The following is a 20,253-nucleotide window of genomic DNA, read 5'->3' as shown; positions in this document are numbered from 1 at the left end:
CCCTCTGCCTGTGTCTCTACCTCTCTCTCTCTCTGTGTCTCTCATGAATAAATAAATAAAATCCTTAAAAAAAAAAAAAATAAAGAACTAGGTTCAAACTCCACCTCCGTTTCTTACTAGCCGGGACCCTGAGTAGGTGAATTAACCTCTCTGAGCCTCAATTTCCCCACCTTGCAAAATAAGGAATAAAAGACCCCACTTGGACACCTGGGTGGCTCAGCAGTTGAGCGTCTGACTTCAGCTCTGGTCGTGGTCCCGGGGTCCTGGGATCGAGTCCTGCATTGGGCTCCTCATGGAAGCCTGCTTCTCCCTCTGCCTATGTCTCTGCCTCTCTCTCTGTGTGTCTCTCATGAATAAATGAATAAAATCTAAAATAAAAAAAAAAAGACCCCACTGGTCCCCCTGCCCAGTCTTGAGGCTGCCCCCACCCCTGATCTGTTTGGTGTCTTGTATAAGGCTAAGGCAGATCTTTGCCCCCTCCCCTCACCCTGCTTAAACTCTCCTGCGTTTCATATAAGTGCCCACCCCTCATAGAACCCTGTATCATCTGACCTCTGCTGACCTTCCAGACCCCAGCTTCTGCTTCCACAGCAAGTTCTCCACTCACTTCCCAAATTGCAGCCACATCAGCCTTTCTTCTCTTCCTAGAATTCACCAAGCTTGACTCTGCCTCAGAGCCATCATCAGTGCTGTTCCCTTTGCCTGGCACACTCTTCCCCCAGATCTCAACAAAGTGGGCACTTCTCACACAGGCCTTATCTCAGAGCCCTTCTGGCCTGCCTTGCGGGGCTGAGTCTAAGTTGAGGCAAGCAAGGCCCTTGCCTTCAGAGCAAAAGTAAGGGGCACCCCAACTCAGAAATCAAGATAAATTACATTGTAATAAAATATTTTTTCAATTAAAATTAATGTGAAAGAAATTCGTGATGAATAAAATAGTGACATTTTAAATACAGATAGGATCTCACGTGGCCTTACATGTCCTACCTCACTGATTCCCAGGCCTGTCAGATCCTGTCTTTGTTGAAAAGGTTGCTATTTTGCTCATTGGGGGTTATTTTGCATTAATTTTTATTTTTCAAAATATTATATGAGGGGCCCTTCGGTAGCTCAGTGGTTGAGTATCTGCCTTTGGCTCAGGGCGTGATCTCGGGGTCCTGGGATGGAGTCCCACATCCAGCTCCCTGCAGGGAGCCTGCTTCTCCCTATGCCTATGTCTCTGTCTTTCTCTCTGTGTCTCTCATGAATAAATAAATAAAATCTTTAAGAAAATATATTATATGAAAATACAATTTACCTTTATAACTGAGTTTTTGATGTATGTCTCCCCGACCCCAAGGCGAGTACCCTGCTTGCCTCACCTTGGCCTAGCCTCCTTGGGTGCTTCTCCCAGCCCCCAATCCCTCTTGATCCCACTGCCCTCTCTTCCTACTGCTATTTGAAATGATGGCATTTCTCCCTTGGAGAAGTGTTTGGCTACAGGGCTTCTTGTCCATCTCCCAGCTCCATTTTTCAGATGAGGAGGCTGAGGCCCAGAGGGGGTGAGTAACCTAGTCAGCCCCGCACATGAGAATCCCATGGGGCTGTGTGCATTCAACACTGAGAAGTCTCTGGTGAAGCTAGAAGCTACCTGGAGTGGGCCAGGTAGGGGACAGCTCTCTTGGAGGCCTCACATTCCTGCAATGTGGTCCTCAAACTCCTATTGCCACCTAGGGGTGTGCGGATCCATGCGTCATCTTTACTGTTAGCCAGTTCGTTCGTTTCTTGAAACCTTACCTTAAATGCCTTTTAGAAAGAAAATGTTATCACCACTCTAAATGGAGAAACGGTATCACTTCCCAGAATTAGGCAATAAACATAGCAGTAAATAAAAGGAGAAACAAAACGGTGCCTTTACATTCTAGCTAGCTTCTTTTGTGTCAGGTCTTCAAGCCTGCCTGCAGTGTGTTTGATAAGCAAGAGTGAGAGGGGTGTTTAAGACATGCTAGCAGCCGGGATACTGGGTGGCTCAGCGGTTGGGCGTCTGCCCTTGGCCCAGGGCATGATCCTGGGTTCCCGGGATCGAGTCCCGCATTGGGCTCCCTGCATGGAGCCTGCTTCTCCCTCTGCCTGTGTCTCTGCCTCTCTATGTCTCTCATGAATAAATAAAATCTTAAAAAAAAAAAAAAAAAAAAGCATGCTAGCACCCAACAGAGACTGGTCCGAAGACAGTCGGAAGAGCAGAAAAAAGAACCCAAAAGAGTGACTTCTACCTATCAGGCTCCTGTGAAAATGCCCAGTTCCCCCAGAGGCCCTTGTCCCTCACTGCAACCCCAAACCTTGCTTTGCTTAAATTCCAGTCTGGCAGAACCACACCATGATGCCGATTTTATTTCGGGGACACCTCCTCCCCCTAAAAAAGTGTATGAAGCAAACTCCCTCCAGCAACGTCCGCCAGGAGGAGCGGGAGCCAGAGCACCTCCAGCTGGCTCCCGCAGAGGCTCCAAAGACTCTTCATTCAGCAGCAGGGATTTATTCCTTAGCTAGGTTTGGGCGTTCTGTAGGTCCCAAATATAATAAAATTGCATTTCTTTTTCTTTCATTTTTTAAAAATGAGGTAAAACACAATGTAAAATTAATCACGTGAAAGTGGACAGTTCAGAGGCATTTAGCACATTCATAATGTTGCACAACCACCTTCTTTACCCAACTGCGGGACATTTCCATTGCCCCAAAAGGAAACTCCATACCCATGAAGCAACCACTCCCCATCCCCATCCCCACCCCCACCCTCCTAGCCTGCGGGTAAACGCTGATATGCTTCCTATCTCTATGGATGTGCTTGTTCTGGACATTTCACATAGATAGGGAAGACCAGACAATATACCATTTCCCTATGCCTGGCTTCTTTCACATAGTGTCATGTTTTCAAGGCTCCCCTGTGTCTTAGCACATGTCAGACCTTCATTCATTTTTATGACTGGGTAATAATAGCCTGCTGAATGGACATACCACATTTTGTTTATCCTTTCATTGTTCACAGTGCATTTCCTTTTAAACAGATTGCCAGATTATTCTTGATTAAGCCTTGACCTCCTACTACATGCCAAACACATTCTTATCTCCGCAGGCCTGATAGTTTTCCAGATGGCAACATGGATATCTTAAATTTGTTCTGGAAAATAATAAATTGCGTATCTGTCCAAATAGGCTGTGAAGCGAGTCCTTGTTTTATTTATTTTTTTTTTTTAAGATTTTATTTATTTGTTCACAAAAGACAGAGAGAGAGACAGAGGGAGAAGCAAGCTCCATGCAAGGAGCCTGATGTGGGACTTGAGCCCAGGACTCCAGGACCACAGCCTGGGCCTAAGGCAGGCGCTAAACCACTGAGCCACCCGGGGATTCCTGAGTCCTTGTTTTAAAAAGTGCTTTAGGCACTTCTTCAAAGAGGAAAACAGATTTGGGGTGCCTGAGTGGCTAAGTTGGTTAAACATCTGCCTTAGGCTTAGGTCATGATCTCAGGGTCTTGGAATAGAACCTTGTGTCTGGCTCCCAGCTCAGCGGGAAGATTGCTTTTCCCTCTGCCCCTTCCCCCACTTGTGCTCTCTCTCTCTCTCTCTCTCTCTCTCTCAAATAAATAAATAAATAAATAAATAAATAAAACAGGTTCATGGTAACAACACAGCATCCAGTAAGAGGTCATTGTTATTCTAACTATACCATTATTATGTCAATCAGGGTGTGTTACTCAGTGGCCTGCTCCCTGCCAGGCACTGTGCTTAGACTCTGAGAAATGTGACCTTACTTAACCCTGATAACGAACCCTTGGGGTTAGATCTGATTGTACCCTTTCTCTACATGGCAAACCTCAGAGAGGCTGAGTGTCCAATATCAACTCACACAGTCCCTGACTTCAAGTGGCTCACAGCCTAGGACTGGGGACAGAGACACAGAGTGGGCTGGGATGTTACATGGAGGAAGATGTGGACACTAGCTTAGCTGGTGGTTTCATCTTCCCCCCATAAGCTTGACCTGACTCCCCAGCCCTGGAGTTGGGGCACTTGCGGCTTCTGAGCAAAGAGGGCTTACGTGGTGAAGTTTTCCTCCAGCGAGAAAGGGATCACTCAGAATCTGGGTGTGTTCTAAGCGAAGACTTCAAAAACTAAATGTGCACTCCAGTCCCCCCTGGAGGTTGAATGCATCTGGCTCTGAAGTTCCAGGGGGGAGGCTGAGAATCTGCATTTCTACCCAGCTCCCAGCTGCTGCTCTGAGGACCACATTCTGAGAATCGATGGGCTGGAAGATCTGAATTTGGATCACAGCTCTGTTGTGAACTCTCTGTGGGAGCTTAGGCCAGTCTCTCGCCCTCTCTGAGTCTCAGTTTATTTCCCTGCTCAATGGGGGCATTGCCTTCCAACTGGAACATTCTATGAAGGATTAAAAAAACACGAAAAGAAGTGGTGTTGGCATCAGAAAACCACAGGCACTTGCTGGAGTGAAGGATTTCCTCCCAGAGCCCCCAGGAGCCCATCAGCAGATGCCAGGGAGAAGCGGGGGTGGTCCTGAGCCCTGGCACAACATGCAGAAAGAGGCCAGAGGCGGCAAGGCCCCAGAGAAGTGGCGGGAGAGGTTTCCGTTCATCACAGAAATGGCCCATTTGCAATGATCGGTTGCCCAGGTGTTAATAACGCTAATGGCATAGGAAGGGTAAACTCGGTCACTTGGCTGAACAGAAGAAATATGCAGAGAAGTGTTCAGGTTTCCATAAATCAGCCGTGTGAGGCGCTACGAGGGAGACAGGACTTAAAATTCCGGTCAGGAGATGGGTATTCTCATAATCCGAGCTGGAGAGGTAATTTATTCTGTTTATATCTTTTTACTGCACGACAAGGCTTGGGAGCAGGAGCCCTCCACAGCCATTCTGCATTTTAAATATTAGTCCTAAGCACAGTGGGTCAGCTTTCGTGCTCTGTGGGGTGTTCATTTCAGGGCAGGGGCACAGGGCTGGGGACAAGGGAGAGCACACATGAGGATGGGGGAATACATGTGGTTTCACCATCCAGTGTTGTCAGAATGACAGCCTGGGAACCGCAAGGGACAGGCGAGACGGGCCCCTTTTGCCCCCAGCTGGAGGGCACAGCCAGGGCCTGGCTATCCTCCTTACTGGCACAGCTCAGCATATTTTTCCCCCCTCTCGAAAATCTTTTATTTTTAAATGATAATAAATACAGATGATGAAGAGATAGAAGAAAAGGAGCAGAAACATGAACGGGGGTGGAAGGTGAAGGTGGTGGGGGAAGGGTGAGCAGAAGAACCAAGGGCAAAGTGGAAAAGCTGGAAGTCCTTGTGTCTTTTGACCTTGGCAGCCTTCATTATGTCCTTTGCCCTCTGGCTGGTTTTGCTAAACCCCTAAAACAAAATCCAGTGAGGTGGCTACCAGTGAGAATTAGCATTTATTGGAGTCTCTCTTAAAGAATCTCTTTGTATGGCAGCTGGAGCGCATGCATTCATTTGGGTGGTTGGTTTTCAGAGGGCAAGGCCTTACCTGGGCCAGGTGCTGGCCTGGGTTCAGGGGCAACACAGGCTCTGGAAGCAGAAGATCTGGATTCAAAGCCTGGGTCTGTCATCACTTCCTGGCTCATGACCCCACACAGCTCACTTCACCTGCTGGGGCTCAGTCTTCTCATCTGCAAAGTGGGGCTGACAGCATCCATGCTGAAGGGTGTGTGAGGGTCTATGTGGAGTCCAGGTGGACGAGACTTTGTCGGGCAGTGGTCCTGCAAATTTGGGGGACATGGGAATCAGCTTGGGAACTTGGACGTGTAGGGCATCTGGGTCCCTGTGCCTGGGAGCAACGCCAGCCCTGGGCCAGGAGGCTGGGGCGGTGGGTGGGATATGTACTTGCTGCAAGGCCCCTCCTCTGATAATACTTTGAGAAAATGGTGGTGGGTATCCAGGGACCAGCAATCCTGCCCAGCTCTCCCCCTTGCCTGCCAAGGCTTCCTGAGGAAACACCTCTCTAACTTAGTACACTCAATCCCAGTCCTGTGGGCCTCACAGGAGGGGGGTCAATTTGAGCTGATTTTGACAAGCGCCTCCCAACTTGTCCTTCTGGATTTGTCCTCAGGGAGATGAGGGTGGAGATTGAACCTGGGACCTAGATTTCGGGAACCTTGGCCACAGGTTGAATGACATCTTTCCAGTGTGGATGAAATGCCATTGTAGGCCCATTTTGCAGTGGGGGAGACCAAGGCTCAGAAAGCTGACACAGTAACCAGTCATATAGTCTCCCAGACCCCAAGGCCCTTGCTCTGTTCTGCCCCCATCCTATCCCCAGGTGACCTCTGCTCCCATCATGCCTCACTCCAGGACAGAGGAAAGGCCCTGGGAGTTAGCCCAGAATACTGACCTTGACCCCACAGATAGCCCTCCCTTCTGGAATCTGGTGTCTGGAACCAGCCTCAGAGATCCTGATGGGACCACCCCAGGGTTATTCAAGTATTCCCTGATGCACTCACTGGTGGGCTCCTTCCACTCCCCATTCTCCCAGACTAAAAATGTGGGCATATGAAGGGTGGGTATTGGCTCTGCATATATGTGTGTGCACACATGTGCACAAGGATATGAGGTTTGGGTTTGTGTGTACCCACAGGGGTTGGGCATGTGAATTCAGAGCAGGTATATGTAGACACACATGTGTGTGCTTGTATGCACTTGCATATCTGTGCAAAAGCACACAAGCTTGTGGGGGTATCCCCATGCATGTGCATGTGCTTGCATGTACCTGTGTGTGTACAAGTGTGTGCAGTATGTGCCCATCATCAGGCATGTGTCTGTGTGTACATCTGTAGGAGTGTGTCCATGTGGCTAGTGTGTGTGTCTATGTGCCTGTGCCCGCGTCTGCATTGGGGGGTGTTTCTGTTTGTATGCATGTTTTTGTATGTGTGAATGTGCAATTATGTGAGCATATAGATGTTTGGTGTGTGTATGTACATGTGTGTAGCTAGATGGGGGGAGGTGAGAGGTGGTGCTACAGTGAATTCTCACCCTGCAGGTCCACTCAGCTGCCCCCATGATGGAGTTTCTTGACACCTCTGGCTCAAAGCTTTCCACCTGGGTAGGCAGCTGGGGGTCTGAGCACACCTACAGGAGGGAGTCCTCCAACCTCTTGCATTTCCCGCCCCATTCTTGCCTGCCTCTGTAGCCCTGTCACAAGCCTGTCTTCAGGGAGCAAAGGTGAGTCCACTCCTCTGAACTTCACGTCCCCAGGTCTTTCTCTGGTAAAAGTTCTAAGTGAGCCCTTCTTGAAAAATTCACATGTGCACAGAACATTTGGGGGCCTGGCAGAGATGGGGCCCAGAATCTTGCAATTCTCTCTGGAGTTCTATGATCCATTACAATCGGGGCACTATTGTGGAGTAGAAACACAACCAATAATACGTGGGCTTGAGTCCCTGCTCTGCCACTCCCCAGCTGTGTGACCTTGGGCCAGTCCCTTGATCTCTGTGAGCGTTCTAATGGGGGAAGTAATACCTACCCTGATACAAGTCCAGAGATTTAGCTATGAGGACATTTATTCCAGCATGGTTTAAAGTGGTAAAAAATAAATAAATTGGCAACAGACCCAAATGATCAACAATAGAACCAGTTAAAAAAGAAAACAAAAACCAAAGAAAGGATGGCTCACCCATCACCAGCAAGTTTCAGCCCATCACTGCATCAGATGACATAGCTCTGACTACGATCAATTTATTAATCTGGGAGTTATTGCTGAGTGAACCAGAGCAGGTAACCACATGGCCTGTAGAGAATGATCTCTAGGGTCAAAATGAAGGAAAGAAAAGAAAAGAAAAAAAAGAAAAGAAAAGAAAAGTCTGGAAGGAAAGGCATCAAATTACATTACCAAGGAGCTTGAGATTCTGGGTGATTTTCTCTCCTTTGTTTATCTGAAATTTCTAAATTTTCCTCAATGAGCAAGGAGCATTCATTTGATAAAGACAAACGCGTGTATAAAGGAAAGAAAAGAAAAAGCCAAGCCACCTTGCATTATGCTCAGGAGGTTCACATGCAAGGACAGAAAAGCAGGGCTCTTAGCATATGCCCGTTCCTCAGTGGCCCACTTCCCTTCCTGGTCCGCCTCTCCCCACCCTGGGCCCTGCTGCCACTAAAGCGGACAAGTCCCTGGCCCCAGCTTGGGTGGAAAGGAACCCAATGCAGGACACTCTTACATTTATTTTTATCTCCTTCTCTGCTTTTCTAAGCCTATGGTGTCCTCTGGGTAGGAAGGGAAGGTAGGGAGGCCTCCCTCCCATGTCACTTTTGAAGTAGGGAAACAGCAAAAAGAGGGAGGACCTTGCCTTCAGGTAGTGGCTCAGGCCCCCGCATCCCATCTAGCGCTCTTTCCAACACGCCCATTTACCTAATGGGGCCCGTTCCTTCCATCGGACTTGCAGAGCACATCAGCTTTGCTCTCTCCCTGGGGCCCTTCTGCCCTAACACAGCCTTGCAGATAACTAGCGCCAGTTTACCAGCCAGCCGGAATGACGGGAGGCCTAATTAGGAGTGAAGCTAGAATTCTTCTGACGTCTTGGGGACAAACAAATCACATAACCCTTCATTCCTCGAATATCTTGAAGGCCTACTATGCGCCAGGCAGGCTTGTGTTCGATGCTGGTCTTGTACAAAGCTCTGGGCTATACTGTGCCCGGCACATAATGGCAGCTGGGTGCCTGGGTGGCTCAGTTGTTGAGCGTCTGCCTTCTGCTCAGGCCATGATCCCAGGGTCCTGGGATGGAGTCCTGAATTGAATCGGGGTCCCCGAAGGGAGCCTGCTTCTCCCTCTGCCTATGTCTCTGCCTCTCTCTCTGTGTCTCTCATGAATAAATAAATATAATCTTTTAAAAAAGAAGCAGCCACTTTCATGACCTGGTGGTTATCAAAAGCACCCCTGCCCTCCCAGTGAAGGGAGGGGCTTTATACCAGTCAAGTCTGTTTTACGTGGGACCCACGAACTAGAGAAGCATGACTCTGTTTACCCGGAGGGACTGAGAAGGCAGGCACACACACCCACACACCCATACACACAAGAAAACCACACAGCACTGAGGGAAAAAAGAATTTTTTTTATTAATCTTTCTTTTTAAAAAAAGTTGATTTTTTGTTTTTTGTGTGTGGTTTTTTTTTTTTTTTTTAGGTAAACCTCTTTCTGTCTCCCCTCCCACACTCTGCCCACCCTCCTCTTAAAAATATAAAAATGTCCAACCCCGGATAACTAGAGTACAATAAATAAACAGTAAACACAAAAACATACTTTATTTGTTTCTTCTTTATACAAAATAAGGAAACTAGAAGCGTTCGACTTCCAAAAAAGTATAATACTGTACATCCTGACGACCCAGCCTCCAGGCCCCGGGCAGGGAGGGTGGTCAACGGGCCAGAGCCCAGAAATCTCGGCGCCTTGCCCAGTGTGGGGGGGCGGGGGGAGACCGGGGAGTAGGAGGGGCGAGTGTTGCAGTCCGGCCTGGACCCCCGGGCTCACAGTAAGTGTCCAAGGGAGGAGGGGCTGGGGGAGGGGTGGTGCCCCCGCCCCCCCAGGGCCGCGAGGCCCGGGCCGGCCCCTCCTGGGGAGCTGACCTGGGTCCTCGAGCGCGGCCGCCAGGGGGCGCCCGCGCGCAGGCGGCTCGGTCCCCGCGGGGACCCCCGCCCGGGCGCGCCCCGGTGCTGCGCTCGCTCCATCTGCCGTCCCCGCCCGGCCCGCGCGCTCTCCATCTCTCCATCTCTCCATCATCTTCCCTCTTCCTCCTCCTCTCGCTCCCTTCCTCGCTCTCCCTGCACTCTCTCGCTCTCTCTCTTTTTCTGATCATCTTGTTTGAAAGACGGGGAAAGCAGAGTGAGAAATAAGGTCACCCGCTGCCGTTGGATGGGCGGGGAGGGGGGCGCAAGTCGGCCTCGGGCCCGGTCGGCCCAGGCTGCGGCCCAGGCGGCGGCGGGGTCGGGTCCGGAGCGGGCGCCCCCGCGCGCCCCCGCGCGCCCCTCGGGGCGGGGACCCGGGCGGGGACCCAGGCGGGCGCGGCGGGCCGGGCGGCTACCTCCGGGGCGGCCCGGGCCCGCGGCCTTACCACACGGCGGCCTCGTTGAGCTCGGGGTTGGGGTGCGACAGGGGTCCGCTGTAGCCGCCCGCGCCGCTCAGGGGGAAGGGCGGGCTGGGCCCGCCGCTGAACACCTCGCCGGGCAGGGGGTGCAGCGCGCCGGGCAGGCCGGGCTCGGGGCTGGGCGTGTCCGGGTGCGAGATCATGTCGGTGAACCTGGGGTTGTCGGCGGCGTGCGGCCCGGCCAGCGGCGGCTCCAGGGCGCCCAGCGGCGTGGAGCCGGGCCCCGACGCGGCCAGGAAGCTCGAGTCGGCCGGGGACTGCGCCTGCGACGGCGGGCCGTGGGCGAAGAAGTCGTAGTTGCCTCCGGGCGCGTAGTAGTCGCCTTGGTAGTCTGCGGGGGCCGGGGAGACAGGCAGAGGTCAGGGGGCCCAGGGGAGGCTGGGGAGCACGCACCGGAGGCCCAGACCCCGCGGGCACCACCCCGCGGGCACCACCGCGCACGGACAGGTGGACCAGCCCAGGGCCGGTGCGCGGACAGAGGCCCAGACACCCAGGCGGGGAGATGCACCCACCCACCCCAGGGAGGGACTCGGACACCCGAACACACACACAGAAAGAGCTTGTGACTCCAGAGTCGGGGGGTCCCCGCCAGAGACCGGGTCGCAGAGAGACCGTGAACGTCCTAGACCGTGTCTTAGAATTGGGGAGACGGCCACAGAGGGCCAGAGACACAGAGACAGCCAGAGAAGGGTGAGACATCGAAGTGACAGAGGCACCTCCAGACTCAGGTCACAAAAGAGACCCAGAGGGGCCAAGCCCAAGGCAGAGACAGAGACCAGGGCGATCGTCTAGGACAAGCCCGGAGAAAGAGATGAGACAACTGTGCGGTCAGAGACACACTTGTAAAAAAAAAAGGGGGCGAGAGACCCAGGAGCGAAGGGGGAGGCCAGGAGAGAGAGGCACTCAAGGACCGACCAGAGGAGTCAGAGAGATGCCAAAGGTGCCTGAAGTACAGCTGGGCCGTGATGCTGGGGGGCACGGAGGCCAGAGCACCAAGTGGTGGAGAGCGGGCAGCCCCCTGGTGCAGCCCAGCCCGACCTGGGCCCCAGGCCGGAGCCTCGGAGAGGGGCTGGCAAATTGGGCCCGGAGACGAGGCAATGGGACTAGGAGCCCGCGAGGCTGCTGAGCATCCTCTCCTAAACCTCCGGCACCCCGCGGACCTGGCCGGCCCTCCGCCCTATCAAGGACAGCTCTGCGACCTTCTGGGTGAATGTGGGGGTCTGACAATTCGCGGTGGCCTCCCTAGACCTGACTGGAGGGAGGGCGGGCATTCGCCTGATCTCGCAGGTCCAACATTTCACGGGCGCTTCAGTGGAAAGCCTGGGTCCTTCAGTCTCACCCCTGTCCAGCCAGGACATGCAGGTTCTGAGACATTTGGGGTCTCTGAGTCCTTTTGAGAATCTGGTGATAGCCATAAGCTCTCTCCAGAAAATTCACAAATTGCATTTTACCCGCAAAACCAGGAAGTGCGGGACGCCGGATTACAAGCCCGCTCTGAATAAATTGTTTCCGCATCCACTGTCTGACCTCCTCCCAGAACTCCTTCGCACACGGTCCTTGCAACAGTCTCTTCCCCTCCTCCAGGTCGGCCGTCAAGGTTTGGGGTGTGGGACCCCAGGAAAGAATCACCTTGTAGCCGGCACCGGTGACAATAACCCGCTTTGTGCGGTGGGAAAACCAGCGCGCCCCCAGGCTGGGGTTTTCTCCGCGACTGTCGCCCAACCCACGCTGGGTCTTTGGGTCACAGTCGGCGGGGTGAATTCTGGACGTCCCCTGCCTCCTGCCCCCCTTCTTTCTCCAAACCCTGAAATCAGTCCAAATGGGGGGTTCCTGGAGGCGCGCCTTGGAGACGCTTTAAGCAACAGCTAAAACGGTCGCCAATTACTTTTTTTTAAAAACCACTCACTCCATTCTCCCCGAAAGTGAAGGGAGAGGTTGGAAGCGGCGAATTTGGGGCCCCTAAGGGACGGGGATGGGGGACGGCCTCGGCCCGCAGCGAGCCGGTGAGCCAGCGAGGGCCGCGGCCCCCGCGCGGAGCGCGCCGCCTCCGCCCATATGGCGGCCGGGCCGGAGGTAATTGGAACAAACGCCGTCTGAAAAGGGCACAAAAGCCGCAGCTGGGGCTTTGTCCGCGCTCCCACGGGGAGCCGCCAGCCCCGCCGCCCAGCCCCTTTCTCGCCCGCTGCCGGCCGCCGCCGCCCGGATCTCCCAGCGCGGACTAGGCGGGGCTGCCTCCCTGGGGCTGGGGGGTCCTGCCCCCCATTCCGGAGAAAGAGGGGCCCGCGTGTCCAGGCCCCCACCCCATCCAGCAGACGCGCGGGTAGAGGAGGGGGCGGGATTGGTGGGGGCACAGCAGTCCTCGGGGAAACCTGGCTTAATTACCCAGGCGGGGAGAGATTCCGGACCGCGCCGCCCCACCACCTCCGGGCACCCGGGCGGGGATGGTGCGCGCAGCGAGGCAGAGATAGGTAGGGAGAGTTCCAGACTGAAGCCGGCCCCACGCGTCCACCCTCCCGGCTGCCCTCCGCGCCCGCAGCCCCCAGCTCCCGCCCTGCCAGCGCAAAGTCTCTCCTCCAGAAGCACAGCCGCGCAATTTGCCCTCCTGCAATTTCAGGAGCCCCCGGAGGGGCCTGAAGATCTAACCCCCTAGGTCGACCCTGTACTGAAGCCTTCCTTCCTGGGTCTGCCTGCGTACCCGGCGGCGCCTACCCTACCCGTTGGTTTCCGCATTTTCTCCAAACCCACGTTTCTAAGAAAAGTCACCTCTCCCCACACGGGGCCACTAGCCTCGGCCCCTCACCCCAGGCCTGTGGCACTGAACGACTCAGCGGAGATCTGTCTTAGGCACTGGCAGTCCTGCGGGCTGTCCAAATTCAGAGGCTCAGAAACACAAGAGGGAGGTGTTTTCCTTGAGTCCAAAGGTTGGGGAAGTGCAGGGCAGGGAGTGGATTTCCTAGAGCACCTGAGGTTACCAAAAAGCCAGGATGAAGGAGCTGGGATGGTAGTGGGGGATTGGGATGGGTCGCCTAGCAGGTGCAAAGGAAATGGAGCGAAATGGGGCGGTGAGGGGACCAGAGAGGAAGGAAAAGAGGAGGGAAGGAAGAAAAGAAGTGATGGAGAGGACCCAAACCCTGCGACACCCATGACCGAATGCCTCTCTGCAAACTCCAGCTCCTTGCCGCCTATATCCCTAACGATAGAAACTGGGGTGGGCTCAATTCCTGCACCTCCAACCCCAATGAACACAGGAGTCCTGCCCAGAGCAACCGCCCCATCCTAGCTAACAGTGCCAAACGCTGAGCAGAGTCCCCGGAGGCGTGGAACAGGAGGTGCCGACTAGGAAGCTAGCTAGCAGGTGGCTGGGGCTGGATCCTGACCTCTCCATCCCTACTGCCGGCGCTCCCTCCAGTGCCAGTGTTCCTGCTGGTGCCAAGGCCCCTGTGCAACCACCACCGCGAGGCAAGGGCAGCAGGAAGGCTGTGTGTCCGGCTGGGGAGGGTGCATGTAGATTTGCAGTGCTCGCCTGGGTATGAAGCTTGGGAGTGTGTGAGCCTGTCAATCTCTTTGGGTATGTTTGTCCGTGAGTGAATCCGGGGAGTAGCGCACACCTGTGTATTGTGTGTGATCCTGTTCCTAGATGCGCATCCCTGAGGTCTCTGAACTCCAGTGTGCATGCAAGGGAGTGGCAGTCATGTGTCCTGCGTGGGTGAGTGTGTTTATCTGCGTGTATCAACCGTATGGGTGAGTGAACCCATGTGTTTGATTTTGTGTCCAGGAGGTATCTATGGCTGAGCGTTGGCGCCTCTGCTGCTGTGCGTGTACAGCATGATTGTGTACCTTCCCCACAGGTAGAAGCGAGGGAGGGGGTCCTGGGAGGCCAACAGGCACGGCCTCTGCCTGCATCCTCAGTCCCCCAAACCCCACGGGGCCGAGCGTAGGGCAGGGCGTTCGGGGCTTTGGGGGGTCCTTACCTCCGTAGTAGGTGTACGGAGTGGACCCCAACATCTCAGACTCATCCAAGCGGCCGCCCAGCGGACGCATGCGCCGCGGACTCCGGAAGAAGGCGTGTCTCCGGGCGCCCAGTGCGCTCAGCTGTTTCATCCTTCGTTCTTTGGACCTTCGGTTCTGGAACCACACCTGGGACAGAGCGAGGATTGTGAGCTCAGGTCCAGGGTGTCCTCCCCTCCCTGCCCAGGCCGCCCCTTCTGGGTCCTATAGCCTCCTCCACACCGAGACTGCCCGGAGGCGGGGGCCGGGCCGGATTAGGCCGGGAGAGGTGGAGAGGGGCTTCGGGGAACCAGCCAAGGGTGAAGGATTTCGCGGACCCGTGGGGCGACTCATAAAGACTTGGGCTTCCTGGTCCTCGGCCCGCCCTCGGCCTGACGGCTCTATAAAGGCCTCCTGCCCGGCAAGGCTCTGGTCCCGGCCCCTCGACTTCCCAGCCGGGCTCTGGCAGGTTGTCTGTCTCCCCACGAACCAGCACAGGGAGGGGGCGCGTCAAGAGCCTTGCCTCTTTCTCAGCTCCGAAAGATGGGAGGGAAGGAGGTGCCCCAACAAGGCTTAAAACTCTCCCTGAACGGGGAGGGGGCGGGATTCCGAGCCGTGAGCACCCGCCCAAGATCCCACCGTCTTGGGCACCGCAGGACTATGCTGGATCTTTTGGTAGAAGTTTGACCAGCTGGCCCGGTCGGCGGGCTCACCCGACCTTGGTGCGCTCTTAGCCCGGAGCATGGCCGGGAGGCTCCTCTGAGCTCCCGGGCTCCGGGGCTCAGCTGGCCGGGGGAAGGAAGGGTGCCCCGGGCCCACCCGCACCTGGATAACGCGCATGTTGAGGCCGGTCTCCTGTGCCAACTGTTCGCGGATGTGGCGCGTGGGCTTGGGAGTGGCGGCAAAGGCGGCCTTGAGCGTCTCCAGCTGCTTGGCTTTGATGGTGGTGCGCGGGCCGCGCCTTTTGGTGCCCGAGTTCTGCTCCTCGTTCTCGTTGTTGGCCGTCTCCTTGTCCGACGACGTCGAGTTGTCCGTCTCCTTGGGGTCGTCCTGGAGCGGGTCCTGGAGGTCCGGGGACAAACTGCGGTCCGTACAGGATGACACTGTGGGTGGACGGGACGGGAAGAGGACAGCGCCATCAGCGGTGGCCAAAGGTCTCTCCAGTCGGGTCGCTGGTCCCCAGCGACCCGGCTGCCAGCCGCTGGCGCCTGCTGTGGGTTCCCTTGTGAGCATAGCGACATCCCCTCCCCCAGGGGTCCGGCGCCTGCCCATTCCCTCCTGGTAGGGCCAGGCCTTTGGAAGGACCTTTCTCCAGCCTTCCCGGCCCTTTTGAGCCACTGCTTGGGGAAGGGGGAGGCATGCCCTGTGGGGGAGTCTGGCCTCCGTGTAGAGGGGACAGGAGGAGGCCACGGATACACTCTGGGCCTCAGATCTTCCTCCCCCGTCTGTCCTTCCTCCAGTCCCTGATTATCATCCTCCCACTGTAGCTGCAATTACCAGGAGCTGAAAAGACTAGGAAAGGGGGGGGGGGAGAATTGTGTGGCTTCAAATGGGGATAGCCCCTCAATGGAAGGAGAAGGGGAAAGAGCTTGTAGTCTATCCTGTAGGACCGATTCCAAATCCCTGCACCCTCCCTACCACCCTAGAAATGCCCAAAGGGAGCTCTGAGACAGACACAGAAACACACAAGGGGCCAAGTGGAGAGTGCCAGGCTGACTGTGGTGGGAAGGTCTTAGGGCCTCAGGCTGGGGAAGGGAGGAGACAGCCTACCTGAGTTGAGGCTGCCCTCCTTGAGGCTGGAGGAGCTCAGGTAGTCATCCTTGCACACAAACTTGTTTTCGTCGATGACGTAGAGCTCCTCGCCCGTGGACAGCTGCTTGTTGCACACCATGCAGGTGAAGCAGTTGAGGTGGAAGACTTTACTGCGGGCCTTGCGCACCAGGTCGCTGGGCGAGATGCCTTGCGCACAGCCGGCACACTTAGTGCCGAAACGCCTGCAGACACAACAGGGCCTGTCACCTTGGAGCAGCCCGGGGTCCCATCCTCTTGAGCTCCTCACTTCTTCCCACCCACCCTAGCCTCTGAGAAGCCCCCATGTCCACATCTGTCGAATGAGACCTGCAATCCTGTACTCTCTGGCTAGTGTGAGAGAGGTGAGACAAATGTCCTGGGCTGTTCTTAGGGCTGGGACTCTCAAGGCTTGTTCAGATTTACTTGTACTCCACAAGGTTTAGAGAAATGGGTACAGCCTTCAGCTGAGCACAGACCCAGTGTACCCCAAGATGCTCCCCGCATCCCTGCCAGATATGCCTGGGCTGCTTGAGGCAAACTTGGCTGTCCAAGTTATTTGGCATTTTCAGCCTGGCCAGCCAGGTTTGGACCACTCCTTGGCTTTGCTTCCTGGGTCCTGTCCAGTCTGCCGGGGCCCAGGTTAGGCCAGTTGGCCTGGCTGGTAGGTCTTAGCAATGGGGTGGGGAGCTCCCCTCCGGAGCTGGACCTGAGCAGGATGGAAGGCATCTTTCGCTGATTCCCAATGCCACCGGCACTGGAGGCCTTCCAGTCCCCACTCTGGGACCCGTTGGAGCTACTTGCCCTGTGGACAGCAGGGCCTCAGAAACTGTGGAGTCTGGAAAGCAGGGATTGAGTCTTCAACCCCCCAAAATCTCTGGCCCTGGCAGGCATCAGGAGAATGTGACTAGAAGGCAGTCCTAAACCTGCATGGCAGGTACACAGGGTCTCTCAAATCCCCCCCCTTTCCCGCGTTCCTGATCTAAATCCTTTTCTTTCTCTCTTGAGCGCTTGGAGAAGGCCAGCCTCCCCCAAAATGGGTGGTGCAGGCGAGCACTGGGAGGGGTGAGGTGCAGGTGGAGAGGGAGAGCAAGGGCCTGGGACCTTGGGGCCCCACATCTACTCATACCCATGTCTCTAAACAGGGCGAATTTGGGTGACGTTGATGTAGTGAGGGCATTAGAAGCCATAAGTCACTTTTGGCCTTATCCGGCAGCGTAATTGGCCATATGCACCTTATCAAAAATCATTAGGCACTTTGCAAGCACCGCCACATTAGGGGCCTCGTGCCTCCGGAGCTAGGGAGTTTACACGTGTAAAGCTGTGGCTGACATTTTCTCCTATTCAAATTCCCCAGTGCGGAGCCGTTGGGGCCGGGGAGCAGCCTTTCTCCACGCTGTTAATCACGCCCCCCTTCCCTCGGTGCCCGGAATTCACAGGCACAAAGCCGGCTCTGGGCGCCTGGCAGAAGCAGGCAGGGCTGAGCCGCCAGAAAACCCACAGCCTTCCAGGCCAGCCCTTGGCGGTTCCCAGCTGGGGAAACTGAGGCTCTGGCTCACCTGAGGGCCCCTGTGGGCAGCCAAGGGGAGGTGACACATCACAGACTGGACCCTGGAGGTCCTGATTCTCAGCTTCGATTTTTGTTTGTACATTTCAAGATGGGAGAAAATGTTTAAGGAGTTGGTGGTGGTGGGGGGGCAAGGAGGAGAAGGTTCCCTCCCCCCATCATCAGAGGAGATCTTCCTGGCTGAACCCCCTTGGAGTTGGGAAAGTTTCAGCTTGTCCAGGAGGGCTCTGGGGCCCTGGCCTGCCAGGCGTCAGCCCCTGAGCTCCTGCTTTCTGCCTGGTGGGAGAAGCCTCCAGCAGCCCCTACCTTAGGTAAAAATTCTCACTGTCTCAGAACTGGGCTTGAACTTCCACCCCGGGGTCGCAGCTGCGGGGAAGGAGCAGAGACGCGTGGGGAGCAAGTTTGTCAGGGCTTCCTCGCCCTGCCCCGCCGCGGCTGCAAGCCGGCCTGCCGGAGCGAACTAGAGACAGCGAGGCAGCGTTCTTCGTACTCCGCCCGGGCCCGGGCGCTTTCCTGGACCAAGGACAGGACGAGGGCAGTGGGCTGCCCCGCTTCCCATTTAAGCTTGCGAGCCCAGGAGGCCGGTTCCGCGGTCTCCCCTTCCCGGGCGCCCCGGCGGAGCGCGCGCAGGGCGGGCGCGCAGGCGGCGGGGCGGCGCGGCCTCTTACCTGAAGAAGTCGTTTTTGCAGTAGAGCTTGCCCTCGCGCGAGAAGCACTTCTCCGAGAGGTTGGTCTTGCACTCGCAGCACTGGACGCATTTGATGTGCCACGCGCGGTCCAGCACGTTCAGCAGAAAGCGGTCGAGGATGGGCCGCTCGCAGCCGGCACAGTGCACCATCATAGCGCCCCGGCGGCTCGGGCCGCCCTGCCCTCCCTTTGGGCCCCCGGCCCTCGGGCCCCCAGGCCCCGCCGCTGCGCTCCGCCTCTTATCTCGGCCGCCGCCGGGCGAGTCCGGGCCGGACCCAGACTCAGCCGGTCAAGTCCTTGGGTGATCGCTGGCCTGGCGCTGGGCTGCCCGGGGTGGGGTGGGGAGGGGTGGCTTTCACAGCCTCATGCCTCGGGCCGCGCGCCCCAGTGCTTGTTCCGGGCTCCCCCAGGTATCTTGGGTGGCTAATGGCCTCGGTGCTGCGGAGCGGCTTTCCCCGGTGGCGGAGGCGCCGGCACTTTCCCCCACTTTCAAGCGGTCCCGATCCTCATCTTTGTCTGGCCGCCGCCTAATTCGCGCATCCTTATTCAGATTTGGTGACGTGGCGCGGCACGTAGGGGGCCCGGCGGCCAATGGGCGCGCGGTGGCCATGGCAACCTCTTAAATTTATAGCATATCTAAATTGGCTACAGCGTTGCGGTCCGGACAGAGCAAAAAAAACAAGGCATCAGTATTGTTGAGTATTAGCTTGTACCTGGTTCGGAGGCTAAGTAAGTATTTACCTTCCAGTTTGGGGCTGGGGGCGGGGGGGGCGCGCGATCTGAAAACTGCGTCTCCCTTCTCTCTTCCCACAAATATTTGGGGGCCAGGATTCCAGGGCCTAGTGGGAGAGGGGCCCTGACCCGTCGCCATCCCCGGAACTTGCAGAAGTTGCCCGAAGCCCGGAGCGCGCTCTGCGTCCGCCTCCTCTTCCCTAGTCCAGCCCGCCCAGATTGGATTCTCTCTTCCCCGCGTCCCTGGGGTTTGCGCCCAGGAGCTGCGACGGCGCGGTTCACGGGGCTCCCAGAGCCGGGCCGGCTTCTTTTGTCATACACGGAGCTGGGGCCCAGCCCAGCCTTTCTCACGGACACAGAGAGAGAGCGAGAGCGAGAGAGAAAGAGAGAGAGAGCGAGAGAGCAAGCGAGCCTGAGAGCGAGCCGCGCTGTTTGGGTATCTTTCCCTTTGCAGGCCCAGGCCCAAGTTGGGGGAGGGTGTCATCTGGCCTGGTCCCGGACCCCGGAGTTTCAGGCCTGAGCGCGCGCCCCACGGAGTTCTGGGGGAGACTTGGGGAGATCAGGGCAGACTGGTCTTTCTGAAGCCTGATCAGAGGTGGCGTTCACCAGTTCACCACGTCTCTCCTTTCCTCGTCGCACTTTGCAGATCCCGGTCAGCCAGTCAGGGCACCGTGGTGAGTGGGTCCCACTGCTGCGTCCGGAACGCCAGAGATTGCGTGGGTGCTGCTTGCACACGCAGCGCGTGCAGGCTGCGTGTGCAAGTTGCAATCTACGTAGGACGCAGAAAGAGCGGTTCGTTGTTAGGGAGCTGAGGGTATGGGGAGTATGTGTGTGTGTGTGGGGGGCGTTAAGTGGGTGCTTGCAGGTGCCTGTGAAGAGGGAAATGTGGGTCTGGGGGAGGGAGGGAGAGGCCAGGCCTCCTTTCCCACGGGGCCAACCTGGCGACCGTGCACTCCAAGTTAGGGAGGCCAGGCAGGCTCCGCAGGATTTTTCCATCCTGCTCATCGGCTGCAGGCTAACCGAATAGGTAGGCCCTGGGCTGGAGCCAGAGAAGTGTGTTTGTGCCAAGACTTGGCTGTGAATGTGTGTTTGGGTGCATTTATTGAGTTTGTTAGTCTATATTTGCTGTTTGAGAGTTGCATTTTTGTCTGTTTATAGTTAGTAATCAATCGTGTGAGTACATTTTGGTATGTGTCTTTTTTGTGCAAATTTGTGTGCTTGTATTCGTGTGTAGCTCAGCTGTGTATATTAGTCTGTGTGTACTTATTTTTGTTGGTCTGTGTATATGCATGTATGCTTACTTTTGGACACTGGAATGTAAGAGTGTTTGCATGCATGAGTGTGTATCTGTGTACGATTATTGTG

At 56.0% G+C, this 20,253-nt stretch overlaps 1 protein-coding gene across 1 annotated transcript; it reads right to left on the bottom strand.

Moving 5' to 3' along the window:
* Positions 1 to 10,090: 10,090 nt before the first annotated feature.
* LHX5 (LIM homeobox 5) lies at positions 10,091 to 18,310 on the bottom strand. The gene is made up of 5 exons (XM_041728400.1): positions 18,138 to 18,310; positions 15,885 to 16,108; positions 14,940 to 15,217; positions 14,099 to 14,264; positions 10,091 to 10,458 (listed from the first exon to the last, which is right to left on the bottom strand). Exons 1-5 carry the CDS (start codon positions 18,308 to 18,310, stop codon positions 10,091 to 10,093), a joined length of 1,209 nt encoding a protein of 402 aa, XP_041584334.1.
* Positions 18,311 to 20,253: the final 1,943 nt, after the last annotated feature.

Source organism: Vulpes lagopus, chromosome 14 (assembly GCF_018345385.1).
Source record: "Vulpes lagopus strain Blue_001 chromosome 14, ASM1834538v1, whole genome shotgun sequence".
NCBI lineage: Eukaryota > Metazoa > Chordata > Mammalia > Carnivora > Canidae > Vulpes > Vulpes lagopus.
This window is presented reverse-complemented; position numbering and strand designations above follow the sequence as displayed.